We start from the raw sequence: 24,993 nt of genomic DNA on the forward strand, positions 1-24,993 counted from the left end.
GTCCACCTTGCACTGGCCAGAGGACTTCCCTCCAGATAACCGTCTTTTGACACTGATGAATAGTGCATCGGTAGCCTCCCCTCCCTCCGCTCCCCTCTAGGTGTCGCTTCCATCGAGGTTTCCCTGAGTGAAAAGCAGCGCCAGTAGCTTTAGTCTGTTGTCTTAGTAAATCTGTTGCAAGCTGGGCCTCCAAGAATTGTACTAGATACTCCCACCCGCGAGGTACCAAATCCACCCCCAACCCCCGTTATTTGCCTTAGGCAGAAATGGGGTAATTGTCACCCAAAAACGTACACAATAACATCCCTCGACATTTTCTAGGGACGAAAAGGGGGGGGGGGGGTGAAGAAGACGTTAGGACTTTTCCAGAAAGCCCCCAAGTTATATTCCTACCCACTAGCCACTGGTGACACAAGGGAGAATTTTAACAATCTGTTCTCATCCCTGGTACTGGCCAGTGTCTGTTCCAATCCCTCTGACTCTGAGGATAGGCTCTGGTGTGGATGTTGATGTGGAAAGCAAATAGGTGGGGAGTGACTAGGACTTGTGTGATACCATAGTCCCAGCACCTCTCCAGCAAACTCTTGAACCCCTATGCCTTGCAAAACCCAGCTACTTCCTGTTTCAGGCGTGTGAGAAGAGACTTCAGGTCCAGGTCACCATTCTGTCACCATCGGCTGAATGCTGGCTTTCTTCTTCCCATCATGGGATGCAACACCTCCCTCTTCCAAGAAAGACTTTAGCTGGAGCCAAAGGTCATCCAAGGAAAGGGTCCATTGGATATGATATATTAACACTTCTAATTATGTTGTTCCAGGGGCTTTTATTTTTCCTCTTAGAATTTGAGGTCACCAAATTTTGTTAATTGCAGAAAGACTCTTCCCCTAAACTCCCATTCCCAGAGAGGGACTGACTTGCTGAACTGGGCAATGTTAGGACTTTGATTCCCCAGGCTATGCCCAGCAGGTGCCTGAAGGAGAGAGGGACTTGGTCACTTACCATGCTTTTCCTTCTTTTTTAAAAAAGATTTTATTTATTATATATAAGTACACTGTTGTTGTCTTCAAACACACCAGAGGAGGACATCAGATCCCATTACAGATGGTTGTGAGCCACCATGTGGTTGCTGGGATTTGAACTCAGGACCTCTGGAAGAGCAGTTCATGTTCTTAACCACTGAGCTACCTCTCCAGCCCCCTTTTCCTTCCTTTAAGGACTTGGAGGACCTATTTATTTCCTGTGACCTCATGTGGCGATCGTCTGTTTGACTTAATAGTCTGTTCTGGGGGCTGGTATTGAATGGTTAAGATTTCCCAAACCTGCCCTAAGTGTCTGGAGGTCTCTTTTCTCTCCAGGTCCCTCCTTCTTGCTGATGTGTAATTACTGTTTTTTTCCAAACATGATGAAATTAGGTATTTCAAGAGAGCATCTCTCTTGAAATGTCTTGCCTCTTATTGCATAACATGGAACGTCAAATGGGAAAGCCACAGTTTAAAGGACATATTTAGGAGGCGTTATCTGAGGGTTGGACAGTTGAGGGTGATTGGAAGCCATAGGAGAATGTGTAAAACTTCAGTTCCAAGATGAATGCCATCAATTTACACATTTCTCATGGAATAATCTAGATATCCAATTCACCAATTGTTGGGAAACCTATAGAGTTCATAATTAATAGAAAATTCAACTTAGGGCTGGTGAGATGGCTCACGGGGTGAGAGCACATGCTGTCAGGCTTGAGTTTGAGCACAAGATATCCATGTAGAAGGAGAGAGCAGACTTCTGCTAGCCGTTGTCTCACTTTTACACACACACACACACACACACACACACGTAATGAAAACTGTAGAAAATGCAATTCCACTTAGTTACATTGTGCTGCAGTTAGCTTGATACAAGCTTATCTTCTCCAGATTTGTATTTTAGGGGCTATTTGGGGGGCATTTGACTGCCCTTTCTTTTTCCTAAGACACAAATCAAAACTGGAGTCTAAACCTTTCAGCAGAAATTATGACGTACCCACTGGTTTCAGGTTGAGCTTGGTATGGTCGCCCTGTCCCCAACATGAGGCAGATACACAGAAGAGGATGGCAGGGCTCAGGGCCTCCCCATGTGATTACTCTTCGTTGACTGTCAACAGTGCCTGGTGTAAAATATAGTCTGATTCAATGCAGGTGCCTCCAGGGTCCCAGACCTGATTGCTCTCTCTGAGGCTCTACCAAGTCATCTCTGTGATTTCTAAGCCATTTGTGTGTGACTAATCCATAGCGACTGGCCTGGTAATGTTCCTGTGTTCCGGAAAAGGGGTCAAGAGAGAAAGAGAGCTGATGAGCAGCGTCCCCAGTGGCTAGCATTCCCGCCCATCCTGAAAGGTTTGGTTACAGGAATAGACAAGACTTACCTTAAGCGCATCACCTGTGTAAGACTCTGGCCACTGATCCTGCACAGTTTACAAGTTAGTTTGTGGTCTCTGGGTTAGGGAAGACCTTTTCCCCTCCCCTCTCATAAATTCATACTAGGTTTAGGCTTTCCCTAATAAATCACATTTTTAGTCATGGCTTTTCAACTTCCTTCAAAAAAGCAACTTGGCATTTGGAATGTTGCATCATGGTAACTTGTCATAAGTCTACAATTTTAAGCGCAGAAAGAGAGCACAGACGCAAGCCTCTCTTACAGTGCAAGTCCTGTGGTTTGCACAGAGAGGCTGCAATACTGACAAGTACAAACAGGATCTGGACGAGAATGCAAATCTGAGGATAAGAAAGCAGACAGGTGTCCAGGAGGTGGGATGCTGGGTCAGAGTCTAGGTCTGTGTGGTGGCTCCAGAACGTCAATGACTTACTAAATCCACAGGAGGCAGGGTGGCAGCACCTAGCTCTCCCGGTTGTGGGAGGTTGTGGGAGAGCGTTGAGGACCAGGTGGGGACCAGAGAAAAAGGTGAAGCGCCTCTCTTCAGATTAAGATGTTTATTGTGCCAAGTGACTGCTGCCTTGAGTTGATTGGAAGACGAGACTGTCTCGGCTCTTTATAGGAGGCCCGAGGGATTCTATCCTGGTGGAATTGTAACCAGTGCTTGGGATCTGGCCAGGACTGAATGAAACATGCAATGAATGAAGGGTAATCTCTGAAGGAGGCCTCGGTTGATAGTCAGAATCTGCAACTGTATGAAGAGCTCATCCCCAGTCCTATGATGGAGGAATTCTTACTAAAGGCCAGCAAGGTGATTTAAATTAGAGCTTCAATGAGTTCAGTAACAAATTGACTTTCCCAAAGTGACTTGTGCTCCCTGGAGTTGGAGGAGCATCCTTACCTCCTAGAAATCTGTGTGATTTCTCTTGAAGAGTGTGCCAAGTTGAGCCCACTCTGGGAACCAGGTGCAGAAGGGTGACAGCTTGGCTCTTTTCCTTTGCTCTGAATCCTTGGCCACAGCCAGAGCCTTGACAATCAAAGGAGACTGGCTCTGAGTATCTGTCAGGGGCAAGAAGGGACTCAGGGTTCAGGACCTCCCTCCCAGTTTGCCTTGCGTAGGTGGACTGGGTCCTATGAAAAAGAACTGCCTACCAAGATTACAGATTGGCAAGGGTGGGGAGATATTGATGGACAGGTCATACCAGAACCACCCACCTGCTGATTTACATGCCTTGTAAGCTTTGGCAGGGTACTTAGCCTCCCTGTGACCCTGCCTCTCTTGTCATCAAATGGGGAGGGAGGATAGTCACTGCCTTCTGCATGGAGATGAGGCATGCCGGTAAAGCAGATTGAATAGTACCTGACACATAGTAATTGCTATGTAAGTGTTAACCAAATAGAGAGTCTCTATTTGGTTATTAGACAGATCATCAAAATTGATTTAGACCCAATATTAATTCTTCTTTTTATTGACTGAATTGTCATAAAACTCAAGTTGAAAATTTTTTAGGCTGTTGCTGCTCTAGATGTAATGAATTGTCAATCACCCTGTGAATACAGTGACATCCAAGACACATCCACGGTGCAAATGAAATCAGCTAGTGGTGGCCAAACCGAGGCGCATTTTACAAAGAAGCCGCGTAGGCTTCCTTAAGCAGTTGGTCTGGCTCATGTGTCTCCCTGTCTTCAAATAAGGTCTTAATAAGGAGTCTCAATGCGAACTGGATAAAGACCGGTACCAGCTTTAGCTACGAAGGCTGGTGCTGGGGTCGGGATGTCCTGGAACACCTCTCAGAATCCAGCCCCCTTAATGCCCACCCTCTGGGCCTGCTTCTTAAATGAAGCTACATGGTGCTTGCCAAGACAATAATTGAAATGAATGAATTTTATTTTGATACTATCCATTAATAATAAAACACCAGACGTAATTGGTCTTAGATTACTAAGCAAATTGGAAGGAGAGCTGGCTTTCGTGGCTTGCATATTTCTTAATTCCAGGAGTCGACAGCTGTACATTGAGTAGGATGGACTTTGATTATCTCTCTATTTTCAGTGGGTTTGGGCAAGGAGGCATGACAGGGAGGTAAGCAGACCTTTAAACATAGGCATTTCCCTCACAAGCATTATTTGCTAGTAGACTAAGTTATCAGCACATTTAAGAAAGAACAGAGAGTGTAGTCTTTCTCATTCTAGCTCAAATTACTAAAGTTAGCTCTTAAAATATGCAGAAGTCCAATAGCTGCCATCTGCAGTCTCTGCAACATGGCTCCAGGTTCAAAAGAGGATAATTCACGGAGAATACGAAGCCGCCTTATTTATTTATTTTAAAACAAAACAAAACAAAACAAAACAAAACAAAACAAAACAAAACAGGATGGTTGCATGGGTTGCATTGTGGGAAATATTCTTTTCCAGCCCTGCCCGTGGGGGTTCTTCTCCTTCCTCCTTCTCATCCCTCTGAGCTCTGCCTGTCCTCTGTACAGAGTCAGGCAGCCGGCCACTGGTTCATATCACAGGCCTGGAGCAAGTAGCAGCTGAAGCCACACTATGCAAAATGCACATCAGGTACAGAGATGGTGTCCTTGCGATGACAGTCGCTAGCCACCTGGACTGCTCCCCTCAGCTCAGCTTTGCCCAGAGATGTCAAAAAATGAATGGCCGAAGGAAGAATCAGAGAGATGGGGGTCTCTGGAGACCTTCTCTACAAGATGGCTATCCCTGGCGACCTTGTCATTTCATGAGCCAGCGTGTGGTGTCCCACGCTTTCCTCTGCCTTTTCTTCCCAGTGGGCATCTGTCTCACACATGGGGATGCAGGCAGAAAAACCTGGTGTACAGCACAAGTGGCTTTGTTTGGTGGCCGTGGCCACTAATGACTGAGTGACGGCCCTTGTCTAGGTCAGAGATTTGTATGAACTCCGGATACCTTTTCATCTCTTCCATAAATTAGACATGCAGACTAGATACTTACTGATAATAAATCTTAAAGACTTATACTCGGAAAGATTTAAGTATTATTTTTAAGTATTTGTATGCTAGAGAGCAGGTACCTCCCACCACACCTCAGGCCTGAGACACTACATCCCCCTGGAGCTGAGTTACAGGTGGTTGAGAGGAAGCTGCCCTGAGTATCAGATGCAGGTCCTCTGCAAAAGCAGTGCGCGCTTTTAACCGCGGAGCCATGGCTCCAGCTCCCAAGGAATTTATTTTAAAACAATTCTTTAGTATGCATGCACTTCTACTATTTGTCAAAGAGGAATGTAAATTTGCATACTCGTGAGATGGATGTATGTGCACGAGGAACTAAGTTTTGGCGTGCATTCGGCACTGCAGGAGGAAGAGCATCTTTGGTGTTTCTCAGGGCTGATTAATATTTTGATTTTGTAATTGTCAGTATTGAATACTGTGCCACATAAATACATACTACAAAAATGGCAGAAGGGTGCTCAGGACCGTTTCAGAAACAGTTGGAAATTCTGTCCTGCTCCCGAGCCAAAATTCTTTTTAACAAGTTTTATGAAATTCCAGCCAGCAACTCAAATAGCAATTTTAAAAATCAAACATTCTTACACAATACCAGCCAGATACATATACTCATTTGATGCTGACGTGCTGAGGAATGATGGTAGGAAAATACTAGGAGACTTTGTCTTCTGTAATCAAACCATTATGTTTCTATCCGTAAGAGCAAACACCTTTATATGCTCAGTGGAACTGTGGTTTAGAGCGTGCAGTCCTCTTGGATCGGCGCCAGTAGTGTTCAGGCACTATTTGGTGGCATGTGTTGGACAGTGTGAGGTGAAGTGTCGCGTGCTTAGGGCCAAGGCTGCCGTGAAGTGGTCATTACATGGTAAGCATGCCAGAGACCCCTTGGAATAGAGGACATTTGATCTTTAGTTATTTATTGGTTCTATACTTTACTGTTTATGGAATTCTCCCATTGCCCAATTTTTAACAACCCCTCCTTCCAAAAGGAAACACTACCTAAGCCCCTCTGAGGATGCGACTCACAGTTTAAAAGGCTGAGGTCCAGAGAAGGCATCATCTAAGGCTGTTACACGAGTATAGGGGAAGGACCCCTCAAGCTACAAGGTGTGAATCAGCTGTAATCTAGCCTTCAGGCCAGGTCATCTGGGATGCTGGCCTCTAGAGAGGCCTATGCGTTTCCATCTCTGTGGGCCAGGCCAAGACGTGGCATGGAGAGCCTGCAAGTAAATACCATCAAAATGATGGCTAACATACACTCACAGTGAACACTTAAAAAGTAAAATGGTGGGCCAGAGAGACGGCTCTGCAGGGAAAGGCACTTGCCACCAAGCTTACTGACCTGAGTTTGATTCCCCAGGAACCACATGGCATAGGGACAGAACTGACTCCTGCAAGTTGTCCTCTGACCTCCAGCATATACCAACACATACACCAGCATATCCCCCCAACACACATCAACATACCTCCCTACAACACACACATACACACACACACACATACACACAGACATACACACAGACACACAGATACACAGACCCACACACAGACATACATATACACAGACATACACACAGATACACACACACACACACACACAGACACACACACAGACATACACATACACACAGACACACACACAGACATACACACAGACACAGACACACTCAGACACACACACACACACACACACACACACACACACACATGTACACACACACACACCCCATAAGTGCAGATACTCGGAGCAGTCTGTCCTTCCTACATCAGCAAGGCGCTTTATTTAGCACATGAGGTTTCCTGAGCACTGCTCACACCTCAGTGTCCCTCCGCGCAGGCCTTAGTCTCTGGTCACCTTGAATCTCCCCTTTAGTCTAGGACTTGAAGACCAAGTGAATCTCAGGGACCTCACTGGCATCAGCTGCTTAAATTCTGCTGCAAAAGTTGAAGTACCAGACCTTCATGTAAGACATAGAGACATTGGTATTACACACTTAATGTCGTTCCTCATCAACATTTCCTCAAATGTGTTTATTTGGTGTTTATGTGGGGGGTATGTATGCCATTGTGAGACAACTTGCAGAAGTCAGCTTTGGAGGATTAAACGTAGGTGGTCAAGCAACTGTCATCACTTGCTCCGTCACCTCTCCAGGTCCTCCTCAGCATTTCCTAAACTCCATGTGCACAGCCCTAAATGCTCTCTCAGGAAATTGGGGCATAGATGTGCCCAACAGATGTGACTCAGCTGACTCACCCTGCCTGTCCTTATAGATGTGGTGGTTGGTGACATTTTAAATGGGACATTACCTAATGGCTTACACTTTCAGAGTTTGACTGTGTGCCTGGGAACCAGCTCTCTCAGTTCTCAGAGCACTCCTGTGAGGACTGTAATACAGCCCCCATTTTACAGACAGTAAACTGGGGCCTAGAAGTAACACTGTCATTTCTCCCAAATAAAACCGAAGGGTTTGTCCTGTATTGTATACTTAGATGAGTCTGATTCTTTGAGTACACGGGTGTACATGTGTGTGGTTATATGTGCATATGGATGCCAGACTTCAACTTTGGGTGTGATTCCTCACCAGCCCTCCATCTTGTTTTTTGTTTTTTGTTTTTTGTTTTTTTTTGAGAGAGAGAGATTTTTTTCTCACTGGTCCTCGGCTGACCAATTAGGCAGTGTTGACTGACCAGTGAGTCTCTGGGATTTGCTGGTCTCCACCTTCACAGTGCTGGGATTAGAGATACAAATTGTCACTCCCAGCTTTTTATGTAGGCTTCAAACCTTTTTATGTGGTTCAAACTCAGGTCCTACACAAACCATCTTCCTCTTAGGTTGACCTGATTCTGCATACTCATCAACACCCCTGTGTGTCAACACCCGGTGACCTGCTATGACTTCCTACTGCTTTCCCTTCTGAGCTTTTATTGTTTTCTCAACAGACTGGACAAAATGAAACCAGGAGGCTTCTGGCCACATCTCGCCCTACTCGGGGTCTCCTTGCCTGCTGTGCTGGGATGGATGGACCAAGGAGCCAGCAGAAGCCCGAATGTGGTTCTAGGACAGTCACAGACAGAGGTATGGTCCCGGAACTACCAACATGACATTTCATACAGACTGCTTCTCTATGTTACGGTGTCCGAGTGTCTAATTTTAGATCAATTAGACCACTGTGCAAATTCAAATTGCACTCCTTTTCCTGGTAGGGGACAGGAAGAGACAAGAGGCATTGTGACAGGCGGGCTGTGGCTCTGAAGCCTCTCATCAGAGAACGCACATCCCCGCACCGTGCTTTTTCACTACACATTTAGGGACCCACAGAGACCCTCCCAGGACTGTCTTCTCCGTGTATTTAATAAAACTTTACAAATTCAGACTAATGGGGGGGGGTGCATGCCCGTGCGAACTGATGAAGTATTTTAATGACAAAATACGTCTTAGAAAAGGAAGAGGCCACTCCTTGGGTATATAGATAAAACAGAACCAAGCTGAGAAAGAACTGGCCAGCCGAGGTCCTGAGGGAGACAGCTTTAATGAACAGATAAGAATGATTAACGGCATTCTAGGTATATATAAATACTTCTAAAGAGCTTGGGAAACTCTCAGGAACCTCCCCCAAGGGCCTGGATGTGCTGCTAATTGCTTAGTGATCTCCAGTCTTAAGTGTCCTACACCCTAGCCCTGCTCTAGGCAGCAGGCTCAGTGAATCTGGGGTGTCTTTATGAGTTTGAGGGTACATATGGAATGTAGGGTATCTTCAGAAAACGCCTTGCATAGGTGCTGAACTTTGAAAAGTAAGCACCCCCTTCACTAAAGCCACCTGGGATTTTTCTCTTTGCTTGGAGGAGCTGAGCTCTTATCAGGGCCTTCCCAGGCAGCCACGCGTCCATTGTCTTCCCCTGATACACGCAGGATCCTTTCTCTGTACCCGTGTGTCTGCTCCCGGGGAAGGAGAAATCAAAATTACCCGAGGGAAAAAAGTCAACATTCCCCGAGAAGCGGATAAAGGAACACACAGTGTGTGTTAGGATTAACGCATTGTTTGATCAAATGGCACCAAGTTCTCTGATATTGTTACTTAATTGTCCTGCGATCCCAAACCCAGGAGCCTTACTCTTCTGGGAGTTTCGGAAGTAATTTAATGCGCAGCTCTTCTGCCAAAGTTGGTGCAGCGTGATTTTGTCTCAAGTCGATGATTAAATAGAAACACCATCGCTCCTGTCTAAATCTATGAAAGACATACCTTAATGTTGCTCTGGAAGAGCATCTAATGGCAGCTGGGCTGGGCTGGTGAGAGCCGTATTTCCCATGTGGGAAGGGCTTCATTTTTATACTCATATCCCAAGGGGAAACCATCACTTAAGCCCTACAGATCCATCCTTGAATATTGAATAGTAAAGCAAACAGGCAGGCCTTACGGGGAGCTTACACTCCTGAAGGTGGGGGCTCCTTGGCCCTCTTTGGCGAATCACTTATTTCAATTAAGAGGCAAGCCAATTAAAGTGGGATTTAGCTGGTGGTAAATGGAAGGCAAGTTAACGTCACCCAGAGCCTCCTTACATGACCTCTTCATGTAAGCCAGCACCTCCTGGCTCTGTGTAATGGTGGGAGAGGCAGGGGCTGCACACTGGAGGAAGGACGATTTCTCTTTGGGGTTATTTGCCCCTCACCCCTAGCTCCAACTATTTCTCCCACGTCCAAGAATGTCACTGGCTGCTTAAGGAAGTGGGGGAGGGGCGAGCGTGACAGCAGTCTCCTGGAGGCAGGTGCCGCTGGCCATTGGTCCTACCTCTCAGCCTCTGGGCTGTAGCTTTATCTTCTGCTGTGCCTTAACTCATTGAGCCTGCTCCTAGCTGTGCGATTAATGAGAGGGTCATGCTGTGTGAGCCCAGTCCATGGAAATTGAGGGTGGCTCCGGTCAGTGTTCAGCTACCTGGAGCAGAGCATTTGCTGTAAGCATGGGTGCTTGCTGACTTGGGTCATGCTCTGAATGCCTCCCCCTCAACCCCATATGGTATGTATGTGGAGCCTGCCTGTTCATATAGCATGCTGAGGCCAGAGCTGAACATAGGGCATTCTCCTCTATCGCTTTCTGCCTTCTTCCTGCGAGACTGGGCCTCTCACTGCACCTGGAGACCGCTTCAGCCGTTCTCTTCGGCTGGGCTACATGGCTGGCAACCCCAGGGATTCTCAGGCTTGCACAGCAAGTGCTCTCCCTACCGCACCATCTTTTCTTAATATGTGTACCATTCTGCCCTGCCTCTAACCCAGCCATTCTCAACCCGTGGGTCTGCATCCTTGCACAGGGGTCGCCTAAGAGACTATCAGAACACACAGATACTTACAGTTCATAACAGCATCAAAATTACCGTTATGAAGTAGCCACCAAAACCCTTTTATGGTTGGGGGGAGGGTTCATTCAAGAAACTGTGTTAAAGGGTCACAGCATTAGGAAGATTGAAACCCACTGCCCTAACCTAAGCCCTGGTTCTGACTCCTTCTCTAGAACCTTCTTGGACCACTGTTAATCACGTATGGGCTTGTTTTCTAAATACTTAGTCTTTGAAACAGGATTGATTTGCTCATTTCTCTCTCTCTCTCTCTCTCTCTCTCTCTCTCTCTCTCTCTCTGTGTGTGTGTGTGTGTGTGTGTGTGTGTGTGTGTGTGTGTGTGTGTGTGTGTGTGTATGAGACAGAGAGACAGTCAGACCACCTAGAGCTGGAGTGATGGGTGGGTGGTTGCTGGTCACCTGCTATGCATGCTGAGAACTGAACCCAGATCTTCTGCAAGAGTAGTGAGTGCTCTTTTTTGGTCCTTCTTTTCTCTTTTCTTACCTACATACTTTTATTTTGCATACAGATGAAGCTGATCTTGTTTATCTTTCTCTTCCTCTCAGTGTTTTACTAATTTTATGAGCAAAACGGAGGGCTCAGGTTATTTTTTTTCCTAAGTCAATCAAAGCTTGATGTAAAATCCACTATCTGGCAGGAGATCACCTTGGTTCTTCCAAAATTCATACTGGAACAGAACTAGATGGGTGGCCTTTCTACCTGCATACAGGTCTGTGTACAGGGTCTTCTTCTGCTACCTGGGAGCAGCAGCTTGCAGTTTCCTGGTTTGCTCATTTTTATTTATTTGCATATCTCTCTCTCTCTCTCTCTCTCTGTGTGTGTGTGTGTGTGTGTGTGTGTGTGTGTGTGTGTGTAGGGAGGAAGGGAGGAAGGGAAGGAGAGGGAGAGAGGGAGGAGGGAGGAGAGAGGGGGAGGGAGAGAGGGAGGGAGGGAGGGAGGGAGGGAGAGAGAGAGAGAGAGAGAGAGAGAGAGAGAGAGAGAGAGAGCGCGAACGAGAGAACCTCGGGCTAGATCCCAGAGAGTAATCTTACTGACTGACAGTGAGGTTGCTCTTGAGGGTCGTGGCTTCTGGATAGTTTCTTCTTTGAACTGTGGTTAGTCATATTCCTGACTCACTGTCTAAGGTGTACTGTAGTCTTCTGGGATCTTCCTCTGGTAGTCTTCTTTCTGGGAAGGATCCAAACCAATAGAGTTTTCATGTATACGTGTGTGTGTGTGTGTGTGTGTGTGTGTGTGTGTGTGTGTGTGTGTGTGTGTGTAGACTAGCGATCAATGTTGGGTGTCTTCATCACTCTCCACCTTATTTTTTGAGATAGAGTCTTTCATTGGCCTGGAGCTCTATCTTGGCTGGCCAGCAAGCCCCAATAATAGGTTAGGGCTCTTCTCTATACCTCCCCAGCCCTGGGACTGCAGATACATTTGCTGTTTTAGGTGCTTATGAGATGTGTAGCTGGTGTGTGTGGTACCTGTTAAATACGACCTGACCCGTGTGGGTTCTGGGATCCAAAGTCAGATCCCCATGCTTTGACGGCAAGCACCTCAACCATCTCCCCAGCTCCAGCAAGAGTACCTTTTGATAAACTAAATGCTAAATGGTTTTCTGTATGCTTTCCCCCCAGACAATAGTGCTTCCAAAAGCAACCAAGATTGTCTAAGGTAGTTGGGAAGCATTAATAAGGTTTGACTTGTCTTTAAAGTTATTGGAGCAATTATTTCATTGCCCTAAAAGTAAATGACCAGTGGATCAGTGTGTGTGTGTGTGTGTGTGTGTGTGTGCGCGTGCGCTCACACACATGCACAAACACATATCCTGAAAGCAATTACAGCCAGTGTGAATTTTAGGAAATTATTGTTTATTGTACAAAGACTGCAGTTAAAATAGCTTCCAAGAGTTTTCTGTTCTACAGATGTGGGCTGGAAGCACAGCTGTAGGGTGTGCCTCTTCCTCACAGCTGAGGGGCAGAATGCCGCCTGGAATGCTAATGCCATTCTGGATTTAAAGAAACCATTCTGAGGTAGAATTCATTGGAACCTTAAGATTTCGTAACATTGCCCTCTTTCCCCACCTTATACACGGCCAAGCTAAGCTGATCACCCTTGATCCCCAAATCTGAAATCCAACATTAGGTTAGATCAGTTAGGGGCCAATAGGACTCCACACATAGAAATGCCACACCTGACTTGATGTGGCAGATTGCAGTCAAAACGGCAGGCACGCTGACAGAATCACACAAAACTGCTGCAGGGCATGGGGAGACGGCTCAGTGGTTAAGCATGCAGAGCGCACTTTCAGAGGACCCAAATTCCATTCCTGCCACTCATATGGGTTGGCCCACAACCACTGGTAACCCTCAGCTTCCAGGGGATCAGATGTCTCTCGCATCCCTAGACATTGCCCTTGTGTACCTATGCACACGCATGCACACATGCACATACATACACACATGTATGCATGCACACACATGCATTCACAAGCACACACATACACATAATTGAAAATAAATATTTTTTAAAAATTCTGCAGGATATATATATATATATATATATATATATATATATATATATATATAATGAATTTCATGTTTTGACTTGGGTTCCATGCCTCAAAGAGTTTATTATATGGGTACAAATATTCTCAAATTCTTCCAAATCTCAAAAGCAAGCCATTTTTGATTCCAGTCATTTTCAGGGATTTTATATGATGGGCAACTGAGACATCAGGAGAATATGAAGAATGGCGTCACAGTAGCTCCCAGAGAACTGCCATCTTCTTGCAGAGTGGGTATTTGTGGGTTCTCTCAGTGAGTCCTGGGTGCTGAGTCCCATTCCCAGTGTCTGAATATGCATCCTTTATGCACTCCACTTGGTTCCATGCTGTGTCATCACATACCACATAACTATACATGCAACATAGCACTGATCCCTTAAAACTGTGCCTCAGTGCTTACAGACCAGCCCTAGGCTCGGAGGTCAAACTCATGTTTCAGCATTTAGCAGACTCAGAGAAGAGTCTCTGAGGAACAGATATGTGAATGGGAGTAGCTGGCTCCAGCCTACCCCAAGGTCCAGACCCTGTAGTGGTTTTGAATAGGTTTGGCCCCCATAGACTCATGTGTTTGAATGCTTGGCTCATAGGGAGTGGCACTATTAGGAGGTGTGGTCTTGTTAGAGTGGGTGTGGCCTTGTTGGAGGAAGTGTGTCACTATAGGGGCAGGCACTGTGGCTCACAGTCTCCTTCCCCTGCCTGTGGATCAAGATGTAGAACTCTCAGGTCCTCCTCCAGCACCGTGTCTACCTGCATGCCACCATGCTTCTCGCCATGTTGATAATGGACTAAACCTCTGAACCTGTAAGCCAGCCCCAATGAAATGTTTCCCTTTGTAAGAGTTGCCTTGGTCATGGTGTCTTATTACAGCAATAAAACCTTAACTAAGACAGACTTGAAAACACTTTTTTACACTACCTGGCCCCTTATGCTTTCTACAGATGTGGGTCACAGATATAGACTGTTAATGACCACTTACTGGACCTGTCACTTTGCAAGTCGGGATAGTAATAGTCTCAAAAGTCACGTGTCTTATGGTTCACAGCAGTGCTTCCCACCCTTTCCAGAAAGTCCCTCCTGGGAGAGCAAGGGACGAGGGATGGGCACCTGTGGAAGGTGAGGGCCAACCTTCCACATGTCCTCTTATCCTGCTTCTGCCCTACTTGTCCTCTCTGAATAGGCAGAGGTCCAGGTTGGGAGCTTAGCAAAGCCTCCCACCTGCAGGCGAATAAGTACATCTATATAGTTTTCAAGGGAAGGTTTGGCAGCCAGTCCTCCTAGGTGTGTCCCTGCTTGTGTGGATTATGCCCTGTCCCAGTACCTCCTGAGTTTCTGTGTCTTTCAACAGCCCAGGGCCTTCTAAGATGCAGTTGGTCTGGCCTGGTCCTGAATCTGTTTCTTACATGCTTCAGGCAATACGGGGATTACATTCCAGTGGATGCTGGGCAGAACAGCACTGGGTGGGGGAGGGGGCACTTCAGACAGCTGCTGAGGGCAGTCACACCCTTGTTCCGAACATATACACAGATGTACCCATATCGTCTCACCCTTGTCCATAGCAGTTTAGAGGCCGCCACATCTGGGCTGACACTGGTTGGGGGGTCTTATGTTTACTTATCTTTGGACAGGGGGCACAGACCATCAACTGTGTGCCTTATAACTTCCCTCCAAGCAAGCCCACCCCCTCTGAAGGCAGACTGTATTCCCTTTAGCATTTTGACATCATGGTTGACAGAGTTTTAATTGGCCTTGAAAAGTTCTGTGACCCAGGAAAAATGAGCATTTACGAGTTCACAGAGAGCCATTGTTTTTTCTCCTCTTAATTTATGCATCCAACTGTTCTTGCCTTTGCAGCTGGATAATCTATGCCACTCTGGGAGCCCCAGTCCCCTCGTCATGGGGACATCAGGCCACATGCTGTAAACGGGTCTGCGGTTACATCTTTTGGGCAAGTTGTATCAGCAACTTTGCCAGGCCCCAGCTCTCAACTTACTTTGTCCTCTGTGACTTTCGGGTTATCGCTCTGGCCTCCCATCGAGAGAACTGTGTTGGTGTCAGACTGACTCTAAGAGGCCCATGAGTGGCTTCTCCTCTGGTGTCTTGCCAAGGAAGAGCCATTGTCCTTCTGCCTCCATCGCTCTGGTCTCTGCTATGAGGCTTCTGTGCCTTGTCCTGCCACTAAAGGGTAGAGAGTACAGCTTCAGAAATGGAGTCCTACCACGGAGCATGAAGCAAACCCTGTGCTCTGAGTGGGAGACATTGAGAGAGACCACACAAGGGAATCAGCATGTTGCTACTGAGTGGGAGATACTCAAGTGGTTGTCGACTATCTCCTGTCCCTTTGCTTCGGCTCTCTGATAGAGTGGGGCTGGGGGCCTCGATGTATTATTCTCTCCTGCCCGAAAGGTACAAAGTGCTGGGAACCCACATCCCTCCTCCCGGGCCGGGGAGCTAGATTGTTTGGTAGGATGCATGCTTGATTAGCATGGATGAAGTCCTGTATAAGATCCCCTACGTTACATAAACCAAATGCGGGGGCTCTGAGAGCTACACTTCAGGACCAACTTTCCTTTTTTTCTTTTCTGTTTTTGAGGCAGGGTCTCCCTACAGAGCCATGACTAGCCTTGGACTCACAAAAACCCACTGGCCTCTGTCTCCCAAGGGCTAGGACTTCATTTCTTTTTGAAGGTCTTGTTCTGTAGCCAAGTCTGACTTTGAAGTCTTGCTGCCTTCTCAGCGCTGGGATTACAGCTGTATACCACTGTGCCTGGGAAGATGGCTGTCCTTGATGTCAGGACAATTGGGTTAAAATTGAAACCTTGTTTGAATTCTGTGTCATTTAAAGCCCGCTTCTCTATTTAAAGGACACAGAACTCTTCTCCTATTCATTTTCTTGGTGTTTAAAGCCATGGCTGAAACTTGCCCCGCAGAAGACCGCGAGTTTGAGGGTTCTGAAGACGCTGCCCTCAGAGCATCCATTCCAGGAAGACAAACTTCCTGTGGGCAGACCAGGCTAGCCTCCAACTTGTGGCTATTCTCCTGTCTCTAATGCCACCATGTCTAGCTCCTTAAGCCATCCCCCTCTCCACAAATACAGGGGCCTCGTGCCTGCTGGGCAAGTGTTTTCCCACCAAGATACATCACCAGCTAAGATACGCCCCACGGTTCCTCTCATTCTTCTCTGTTCTCTTCTGCTTGGTTGGCAAGCAAGCTGGTGTTTTCAGATCAGCATGAGATTGTGAAGTCTGGGCTTCTCTGCCTCATCACGGTGTTACAAAGACCTTCCCAGCTGATCTCTCACAGACTCTATGGGCTATTCTGGTCAATGGGGAACACCTTTGCGCCTTAAATCTAAGTAAGCAACAGGCCTTTGATCGACACCCAGCCCTGTGCCTCCCCCCTGTGCTCAGCTCAGCCAAGTAGCCAAGAGAAATGGGATTTATGACTCCATCCCAAGAGCTTGAGGATTATTGGGATGTGGGAGAGGGAATAAAAGGCTGTTGCAGAAGGGAGTCTGAGTTCATAGACAGAATTAAGCAACTATGTTAATGATATTTTCTAACATAGGAAAAAAAGATGTAATGGCTAAATTAAGTGCTCAGTTTTAGCCTAAAGAAAATTAGGTTTATTTATGGATTAATAAAAGAGGAAGCAACCTGTGCCTCCTGCATCCTGCCCTCAGTTCCCAGGACATGATGCGAGTCCTCTCAGGCGACACATGTCCCCTCTTCAGGGCACAGGTGGTGTGGGACTGTCTACTGCTGAAAGTTTGTTTTGGCACATGGCTCAGCTGCTCTGGATACTTGAGTATGGGGAGGGAAGGTGTTAGAGGTAGCTGGCATCTCCTGAGTGTCACCTGCAGATGGTGGGCATGGTGCTGCATGCAGCCACCCACCCCCTGCGGTGTTTGAAATCCCAGCATCCCTACTCTCCTACCCCAGAGCTTGTCCACCAGCACCACATCCTTCTGAGACATCTTCTCTAAGGCTATGTCTTTATTAGCTCAGTGACTCCTATGCTCACTCAGGGAACTTGGGTAGACTCTGGAGAGGGAATGGTTGCTCCTTACCATTCTGTTCTATCTTGCTTAGGGCGCCTGAGCACACACCATTCTACCTCTGTGCTCAGAACTGTCATAATATATATGATATCCTGAGATTGAGGACTCCCACCCTGGACCAGAGGTCCCCTGGCTCAAGTGGTTGTAGATAGTGTTTCTTAGGAATGAAACACCTTCAAGGCCATGTAGACTAGAGCAGATTTACCTTCGACTCATTGTATATTCTAAATGAAATGTGCATTAGAGTTCGAAGCTCAGCCCTTTGGATGGGCTGCTCTTGTGTCAGCAGGAAAGCTGGTCATGAACTGTGTGCAGCTCCTGTTCCCATCCTTAGGTTGAGAGCTCATTTCAGGGTTAAGAGAAAGGAGAAAAAATATAAACAGAGTACGTTCAGAGCTCTTCCCTGTACCCAGGCCTGGAGTCTCTGATCTAGAACTGAGGGAGCTTAGTGAGCAGTGTGTGGAGTAGCACACATTCTGGGCAAGGTGTGGGTTGCAAAGGTCCTCATGGAGGGGCTGTGTATGGAGCTGGGCTGGAAATGTTGTTCAGCTATGAGGTATAACCATGCATACCTATTGGAGGAAGAGAACAAAGAGGTTGGCTAGGCGGACACCAGAGCCTGTTGTCCAAGTCCATCAGGGAACTGTTGGTGACCGGGAACAGGACTATCTGATTAGATGCTTGAGTGACAGAAGGACCCAGATGTTCTTTAGAATGAGCAGCCAGAGGCCCCACGAGACTGTGCATACTGAAGGGTGACAGCCCGTTTTTCCTCTGCCTTCTGAGTTGAACCATGTCTCCTCTCTAGCCCTCTTTCCTCCTGTTTGTCCCCTCTGTAAACTGGCCTTTCCACAAATCCAGGAAGCCGCCTCTGCAGCCTTACTGTGTCATGAGCAGGTGGCTTGTCTCTGCTGGCCTGTGACTTCCAACCCTGGCCACGGCCTGTCTTACCCCAGGTCTGGTTTGTAGGATTAGATCCTGGGGGAAGAAACTCATAGGGTGAGCCCAATCAAATAGTGGCCCTGACCCAGCTTCTTTGGCTAATTTGCAAGTCCTGACTTGTGAGGTAATGTTCAGGGGGCTCTGAGGACAGTGCAGTGTAAGGTGGACAGCTCTGGTAGTGGCTGGGAGGGGATCATTGTAGGTAGAGGACACATGGAGCTTGAGGAGCCAGCCCTGAGCTTTTGAAAAAGCTAAGCTCTTATAAAGATGGACGTTCTGCAGAATTGAGCTTTCTCTTCCCCATCATCACTGACCCAGCCTTGCTCTTGGTGCCCACTTCCAAGGCCAGTGCTAAGGTTTTGAGGATGTTTCCCCATCAAGTTTTGGAAACTTCAACACCAATGCCAAAGTCTTAGGAAATGAGGTGCCAGGGGGAGATGTTTGGGTCATGTGGCCTTCATAGTTATGCACTGAGCTAATGTGATTAGCAAGGGTCTGTGAGTTTGGTCTCTTGCTCTCTGGCACTCTGGTAATGTGTTAAGGCCATTTTTTTGTAGCCAGTATCATGATCAGAGCCTTCTCAGCTCTCAGGACAATGAATCAACATACATACGCATGCACACAAGCATACTTACACAACCATATTGCTGCTTCACCCTCCTCTCACCCCTCCCCCACATTCTCTTGTTCTTTCAGGATGGACAGACAGCTATTAAGGAAACCCAGAGAATGAGCCTCCCCTTAGCTGTGTCTTTGTGTCTGTTCAAGATACCTATAGAGACTCAGAAACTTATCCTATCGTAGGGTGGGGGCCTAGGCTGAACTGGCCATCACTGTGTCTACAGGGAAGGCTTTGGGAGACCTGTGTGGGAGGCCTGTGTGTGCTGGTGTGCAGTGGTCTAATTCTACTTTAGAGGCTTGGCCTTGACAACTCCCTGAAGAAGAATGACTGCAACAATCTCCTTTCAGAAGGGAACCCCTGCAGCCTTGACCTTGGGGAGGGAAGATTCCCAGCCTCAGCAACCAAGCTGCTGACTGTCAGATAAAGGTATTGTGGGTCAGGACCTGACTACAGGAAAGTGCTGGTGTTTGCTGCCTTTTCCGTGGGCAGTGGAGAGAGGAAGGAGAGGTGCAAGTCAGAAGCAAGTCTATATAGAGGAGCAGATCAGAAATGTGGAGGAAGCCCTGTGTTGATTGGCTCCTGCATGGAGCTAATTCTGTATAGAATAGCCTGTGTGTGGGAACCCCAAAGTGAAGCATCCCTATGTGGATTTGTACCCTGCATGAGGTGTTTGTTGGGAGGGGCCTCCATATGGGATAGCTTCTATATAAACCAGGCTCTATGTGGATTAGTTCCTTCGTGGAAGAGCCTGTTTGGGGGGAGTATGGGGAGGGTTGCATGGGAGAGTTCTTGAGTTAGCCTCATTTTAAAAGAGCCCCTACGAAGATTAGCCCCAGTGTAGGGGAGTCCCTCTATGTGGGAGCCCTTGTAGGGAGGAACCCCTGTGTGTGGATGCCTCTGTATTGGAGAGCTTTTTCAATAGGGAGACACTGAAAGCATCAGCTTCAGTATGAAGTTCCCATGTGGGTCACCTCCCCTGTGTGGGAGACCCATGTGTGGAGGTCCTGTTGTCTAGATGATCATCCTCATTGGGGAGCTCCTGTGTGAACCCTGGTCTCCTCCCTGGAGGTGGGAGCAGGAATCTCCCAGACACACTGGGGATAAGGCTTGTCCAAGCTGAGATAATGGGACAGTGGCCCTGTCAGACTATCCCCACCTCAGTGGGTGACTGAAGGACTTGCATAGTGAGTGGAATGGCAACAAGGAAGACCACTCTGAGGGCAGCCTGGGATACCCTAGGCTCTTACCGGACCCAGGATCCATGCCCACAACACCGAGGGGAAGGAACCCCAGCACTGACACAGGGTGAAGCAAATGAGCCAGCCAGAAGGTGAGAGAAGGTTGCGGATGGCACACTGGCCTGGGATAAGAACAGTTCTGGTCAGCATGGGTGATGTAATTCCACCGAAGATGAAGCTTTTCTCTGTCCCGGTCCTCCCAGCCACTGGCCACTGCTTGCAGCATAGAAGTTCTTCTCTACCTCAGAGGCCCAGCAGCACTGGCGAGCACCTCTTTCAGGCTGGCTGCTAGGCTAGGCGCTGAGCATACAGTACTTGGTATGGCTAGGGCTACCTAAGATTTTGCCTGTTTGGGGACCGTGGTGTGAGCTATGAGAGTAACAGACAAAAGGCCTGTTCCTTCCTCATTGTGCATCGATGCTCTTCGGGGAAGGGCCTGGTCCATCGAGTCTGTTTGGAATGGGATGGAGCTCTCATGCATTTGACTCAAGTACAAGGACCTTGCTGGGACATGTGGGTGACTTTGATGTCTCGCTCCCTGGGGACACATGGGTGACTTGGATCTTGGCTCCCTAACAGGCACATGTTGGCAGGTGCTGACCCTGTGTGCTTTATGCAGGCTCCTGTGTCCTCAAAACCACCTTAGTGGCACCACCCTTGACTCCGCCCTCAGGTAAGGACACTCGAGTCCCCAGGGATGTCCATGTCCCCGGAGAGATCCAGACGGCTGTTGGTGTTCTCAGATGGGCTCGGTCCTAAGTAAATATCAGCCTGGCTGTGTTGACCCCTGGTGCTTTTCTTCCTTTGGACTCTGTTATGAAAGAAAATTGAAAAAGAGCCTTATTGTGCCTTAAAGGCTTTTTAATTAAATATAACTCATTTAATTTAAACAACTTTAAGTTCCATTTTTTAATATTAGTGTTAGGGCGGTGTAGTGAAAGTGCTTTCTATTTAAAGTGTGGGGGGAGGTGGGTCTCCTCCTGAGCTTAGGTGGAAACCCAGGGGAGCAAGCTCACCCCAGTGATTTATCTGGAAAACAATCCAAGCTCATCAAGTCTGGACAGAAGGCAGACGAGGGAGATGCTCCCAGGATGAGAAGGGAGGCAACGTTCCTCTGGGCTGAATGAAGAGACATGGGGAGAAGGGGGGGCTTAGCCATTTGGAAACAGTTCACTGCCAGTTCTAGGACCCATTGCTGCCTCTGATTTCTGAGTGCCGCAAGTCCTTCACTCCCTCCACCCACAGTGTGGTCTGAGGACCATAAATACAGGACCAGAGGTGAGAGGCTCCTGGGAGGGAAGCTTGCCTAGGAGACAGGAGGAGGGACAGAGTAATCCAGGAGCAAATGCATTATGACACTCCGGTGGAATCCATCTTTCTTGCAATACTGTCCTGGTGTGGGGACCTCCTTGCCTACCTTGTCTGAAATAGTTCTCCAGCCCCTGTGACTGGGTAGTGCCCCCCTCCCTTTCAAACTATGGTGCTTCTCATCGCAGGGTGTTTCCCTTTGCTTCTTGGTTGCCTGTTTCTGCATGAGGTTATGATCTTCATGGGACTGTGGCTATGGCTGTCCTGGTACTGCTGTATCTGAATGAATGAATGAATGAATGAATGAATGAATGAATGAATGAATGAAGTTGAATATACTCTCATGAAAGAATGAGCAAGCTAGCTGCTTAGGAAAGGCATCAGGCCCTCTGCTGAGAGCTGGTGTCCTAGAGTGAGTTTGGGAAAATGGGAGGGCAGGGCACATTCCTCACCCAGGGAAGTGAGAAGAGGGCTGTACCTCAGAAAACAGAGTGCCTGCCTAGCATGCAAGAAGAACCCACTTCAGCGCCAAGCCATGCGTTCGTCCCACATGCTGGCACACGCCTGTGATCCTAGCACTCTGGAGGTGGAAGCTGGAGGATCAGCAGTTCAAGGCCATCCTCGGACAGAGTGCATTTGAAGCTAGCCTGGGCTCCATGAGACCCTATCTCAAAATGCTAAGAAAGAATAGGTGGAGGAAATAGCCAGGGGGCTGGAGAGGACCCTGGCCAAGGAGGACAAAGTGGAGTGAGCAGACTTGTTTCTAAGCAAGATAGTGGTTAGAATCTCCCTGATGCCTCCCCTGAAGAACATAATCTTGCCCTTTTACCTCAGCCATTCGGATGCTCCTGGCTCTCTTGCCTAGCTGTGGTCTGCAGCCTCCCTCTCCCTGTCAGCTCATTCTCTCACAGGCTTTAGCCAGTTCCATCCAACCCCCACTTACCAGTTGGACTGAAACAATTTGTATCTATGTCAGATCATCTATATAAAGGTGACCTCTCACTCTATGTACAAAAACAAGAATAGAAAATAGAGTCAGGCCTGAGGACACCCCTCCCCCCGCCCCCCTGCGCATCCCACTTTCTTCTAATGTCCCAGGCACTGGTCGTTCTAAGCCTCATCTTGGGCTTGACACCGGCAGAGAAGACAGTGGCAGGTGAGAACAGCTCATTGCACTATTTGGTGCTATTATGCCATCTATTGGAACTTAAATGCCGCCCTCTCCTTCCTGGACAACTGTCCTTGCTTTCTGCCGTCCTCCCCAAGATGTCTACCTGGTGGCCTTGATTCTGCAATGGAGCTTACACTTCTGGTGGGACAAGGCCTGGCAGGGGAGGGGTGGTATTGCTTGCTTGCTGCTTGGTGGGTAGAGAACTTTCCCGACAGGTTTGAAACCCAGATGGTAGACTGCTTGCCTAGAGTGGGTGAAGCTCTGGGTTCTATCGTATACACCACACAAACCTGACCCGGTGGAGCAGCCCTGTGAGCCCAGCACCACAGAGGTGGAGATGGAAGGTCAGAGGTTCAAAGTTATGTCTAGTTACATAGCAGGTTTGAGGCTAGCCTGGCCTATGCGAGACCCTATCTCAAATCAAAGCAAACAAAACCAAAAAACTCCCCGGAGTGGGCAGTCTCCCTGTGGTTTCAAGGAAACCGACCTGTTTTTGTAAAAAAAGAATAGTCAAGAGTGTGCCCCCACAAGTCTAGTGCTCAACTCACTTCACCTAAGCTCTTGATATAATTTGATTTGATTCTGTGGTGAAAAATGATGTGTTTGGATGCCTACGTCTCCTACTGAGGATAGAGGATCTGTGGACCACAGAGTGGGCAGACGCTGTACACAGTCTGGTGCAGGCATGGCTGTGTGAGGTGAGAGGTTCTGCCCTGGCTGCCAGGGTCAGCACGCCTGCCTCGTGCGGGTGGAAATGACATCTGAGCGATGGAGGTCCCTTGGGTTGCTGTATTACGGCTCCAGGCTGGGGGCTGTTATGATAGCCCTGTGCATGGTGATTGCTGCTTCTGGGGAAGACATGGATTCCTTTTCCCGTCAGAATGATCATTAGGTTTTAATTTGTTGGGTTGTCAGGGAGATACAGGTGTCAAGCGCCTGTCTGTCCTCTCTGTGGTCCTTCAGTAGTTCTGTTCAGGCCCTGATTGCTCAGAGGGTGGAGTGATGGGTTGGAGAGTGCATCGATCCCAGACTGCTCAGGTTAGTGGCTTCTGTGCAGTAGCTGGGGTGGTTCTACCTGGCTGTGGAAGATGCCTCTCATGCAGAAGTGGTCTCCCTTCTTAAAGTGAAAGCAAACACATTACTGTACACAGCTTTTGCAGATATCTACAACTTAAAATCTTTGTATTCTGTTATCTCTGTGTGTGTGTGTGTCTGTCTGTCTGTCTCTATCTACCTACCTACCTATCTACCTACCTACCTATTATCTATCTACCTATCTCTATCTACCTACCTATCTATTATCTATCTATCTATCTATCTATCTATCTATCTATCTATCTATCTATCTATCTATCTATCTATCTATCTATCTTCCTGTGAACCTGGAAGGTTAGGGCCTCACACATGCTAGGCAACTGCTTTACCACAGAGTCCTTCTTTCGTTGTTTTATTGAGACACATCTCTCTACATAATCCTGGCTATCCTGAAACTTGCTATATAGACTAAGTTGACTTCCAACCCACAGAGATCTTCCCTCCTCAGCCTCTGAAGTGCTGGGATTAAAGGCACACACTACCACACCTTGCTTACTTTTTGAGATAATGACCTCATAAGTTCGCTCAGACTGGCCTTTCAACTCAACTGCGTGAGGCTGGGCCCCGCCTCCGCACCACGCTTCCGTATATTCTTGTGTGTGGATACATGTGGATATGTGTGTGAAGAGTCTGTAGGTTGATGTCAAGTGCATCCCTTAATCACTATCTTGTGATTAAGGCAGGGTTTCTCACTTGAACCCAGAACTCACTGACCCTCTGTCTCTGCTGCCCATGTGTCGGGATTATAGGCTGGCTGCCATGTTCACCCAGCACTTACGTGGGTCCCGAGGATCTGAACTCCAGTCCTCACACTTATATACTTTACCCACGTGCTAGCTCCTAAGCCCTCTGCTACCTTTGAATGAGGAAAGGAACATCCAGATCATCTTTTTCCTGGAGGCCTCACAGCTGCCCCAGGTTCCTTTTCTTTCTGATTCTGGAAGCACCACAGATCCCATTCTCTTTGGTGTGATATCTTTCCCTTTCACTGGTTACTCAGACATCTCTCAATGGAATGTCTCTGGATCTTGCCCTTGTTTCTGAGACTTCTGCTTTCATCTTGGCTGGGCAGCGTCTCCCATTGCAGATAACTAAGTGGGATCAAGACCCATCTGGGTGGCTCCCTGGAGCTGTAGCTAACATAGCAGCTGCTAATCAAATCAAGTCTCTGACCTGCCAGAGACTTTGGTGGCCCAAGTAACGTCCCAGTGTTTCTCATGGAGCTAGCAAAATTGATATTCCCAGGAGTGCAGTCATGGGCTTGTCACTTTAA

General features: G+C 47.7%; 1 protein-coding gene across 2 annotated transcripts in view; it reads left to right on the forward strand.

Moving 5' to 3' along the window:
* The window catches only part of Fstl4 (follistatin-like 4), a 433,607-nt gene that overhangs the window by 1,389 nt on the left and 407,225 nt on the right, over positions 1-24,993 (forward strand). For both annotated transcript variants that reach the window (NM_001414342.2, NM_001107000.4), the window contains 1 exon segment: positions 8,331-8,466. In NM_001414342.2, coding sequence (NP_001401271.1) covers positions 8,341-8,466 — 126 coding nt within the window. In that variant the 5' untranslated portion in view covers positions 8,331-8,340.

This window comes from Rattus norvegicus, chromosome 10 (genome assembly GCF_021556685.1).
Source record: "Rattus norvegicus strain SHRSP/BbbUtx chromosome 10, alternate assembly SHRSP_T2T, whole genome shotgun sequence".
NCBI lineage: Eukaryota > Metazoa > Chordata > Mammalia > Rodentia > Muridae > Rattus > Rattus norvegicus.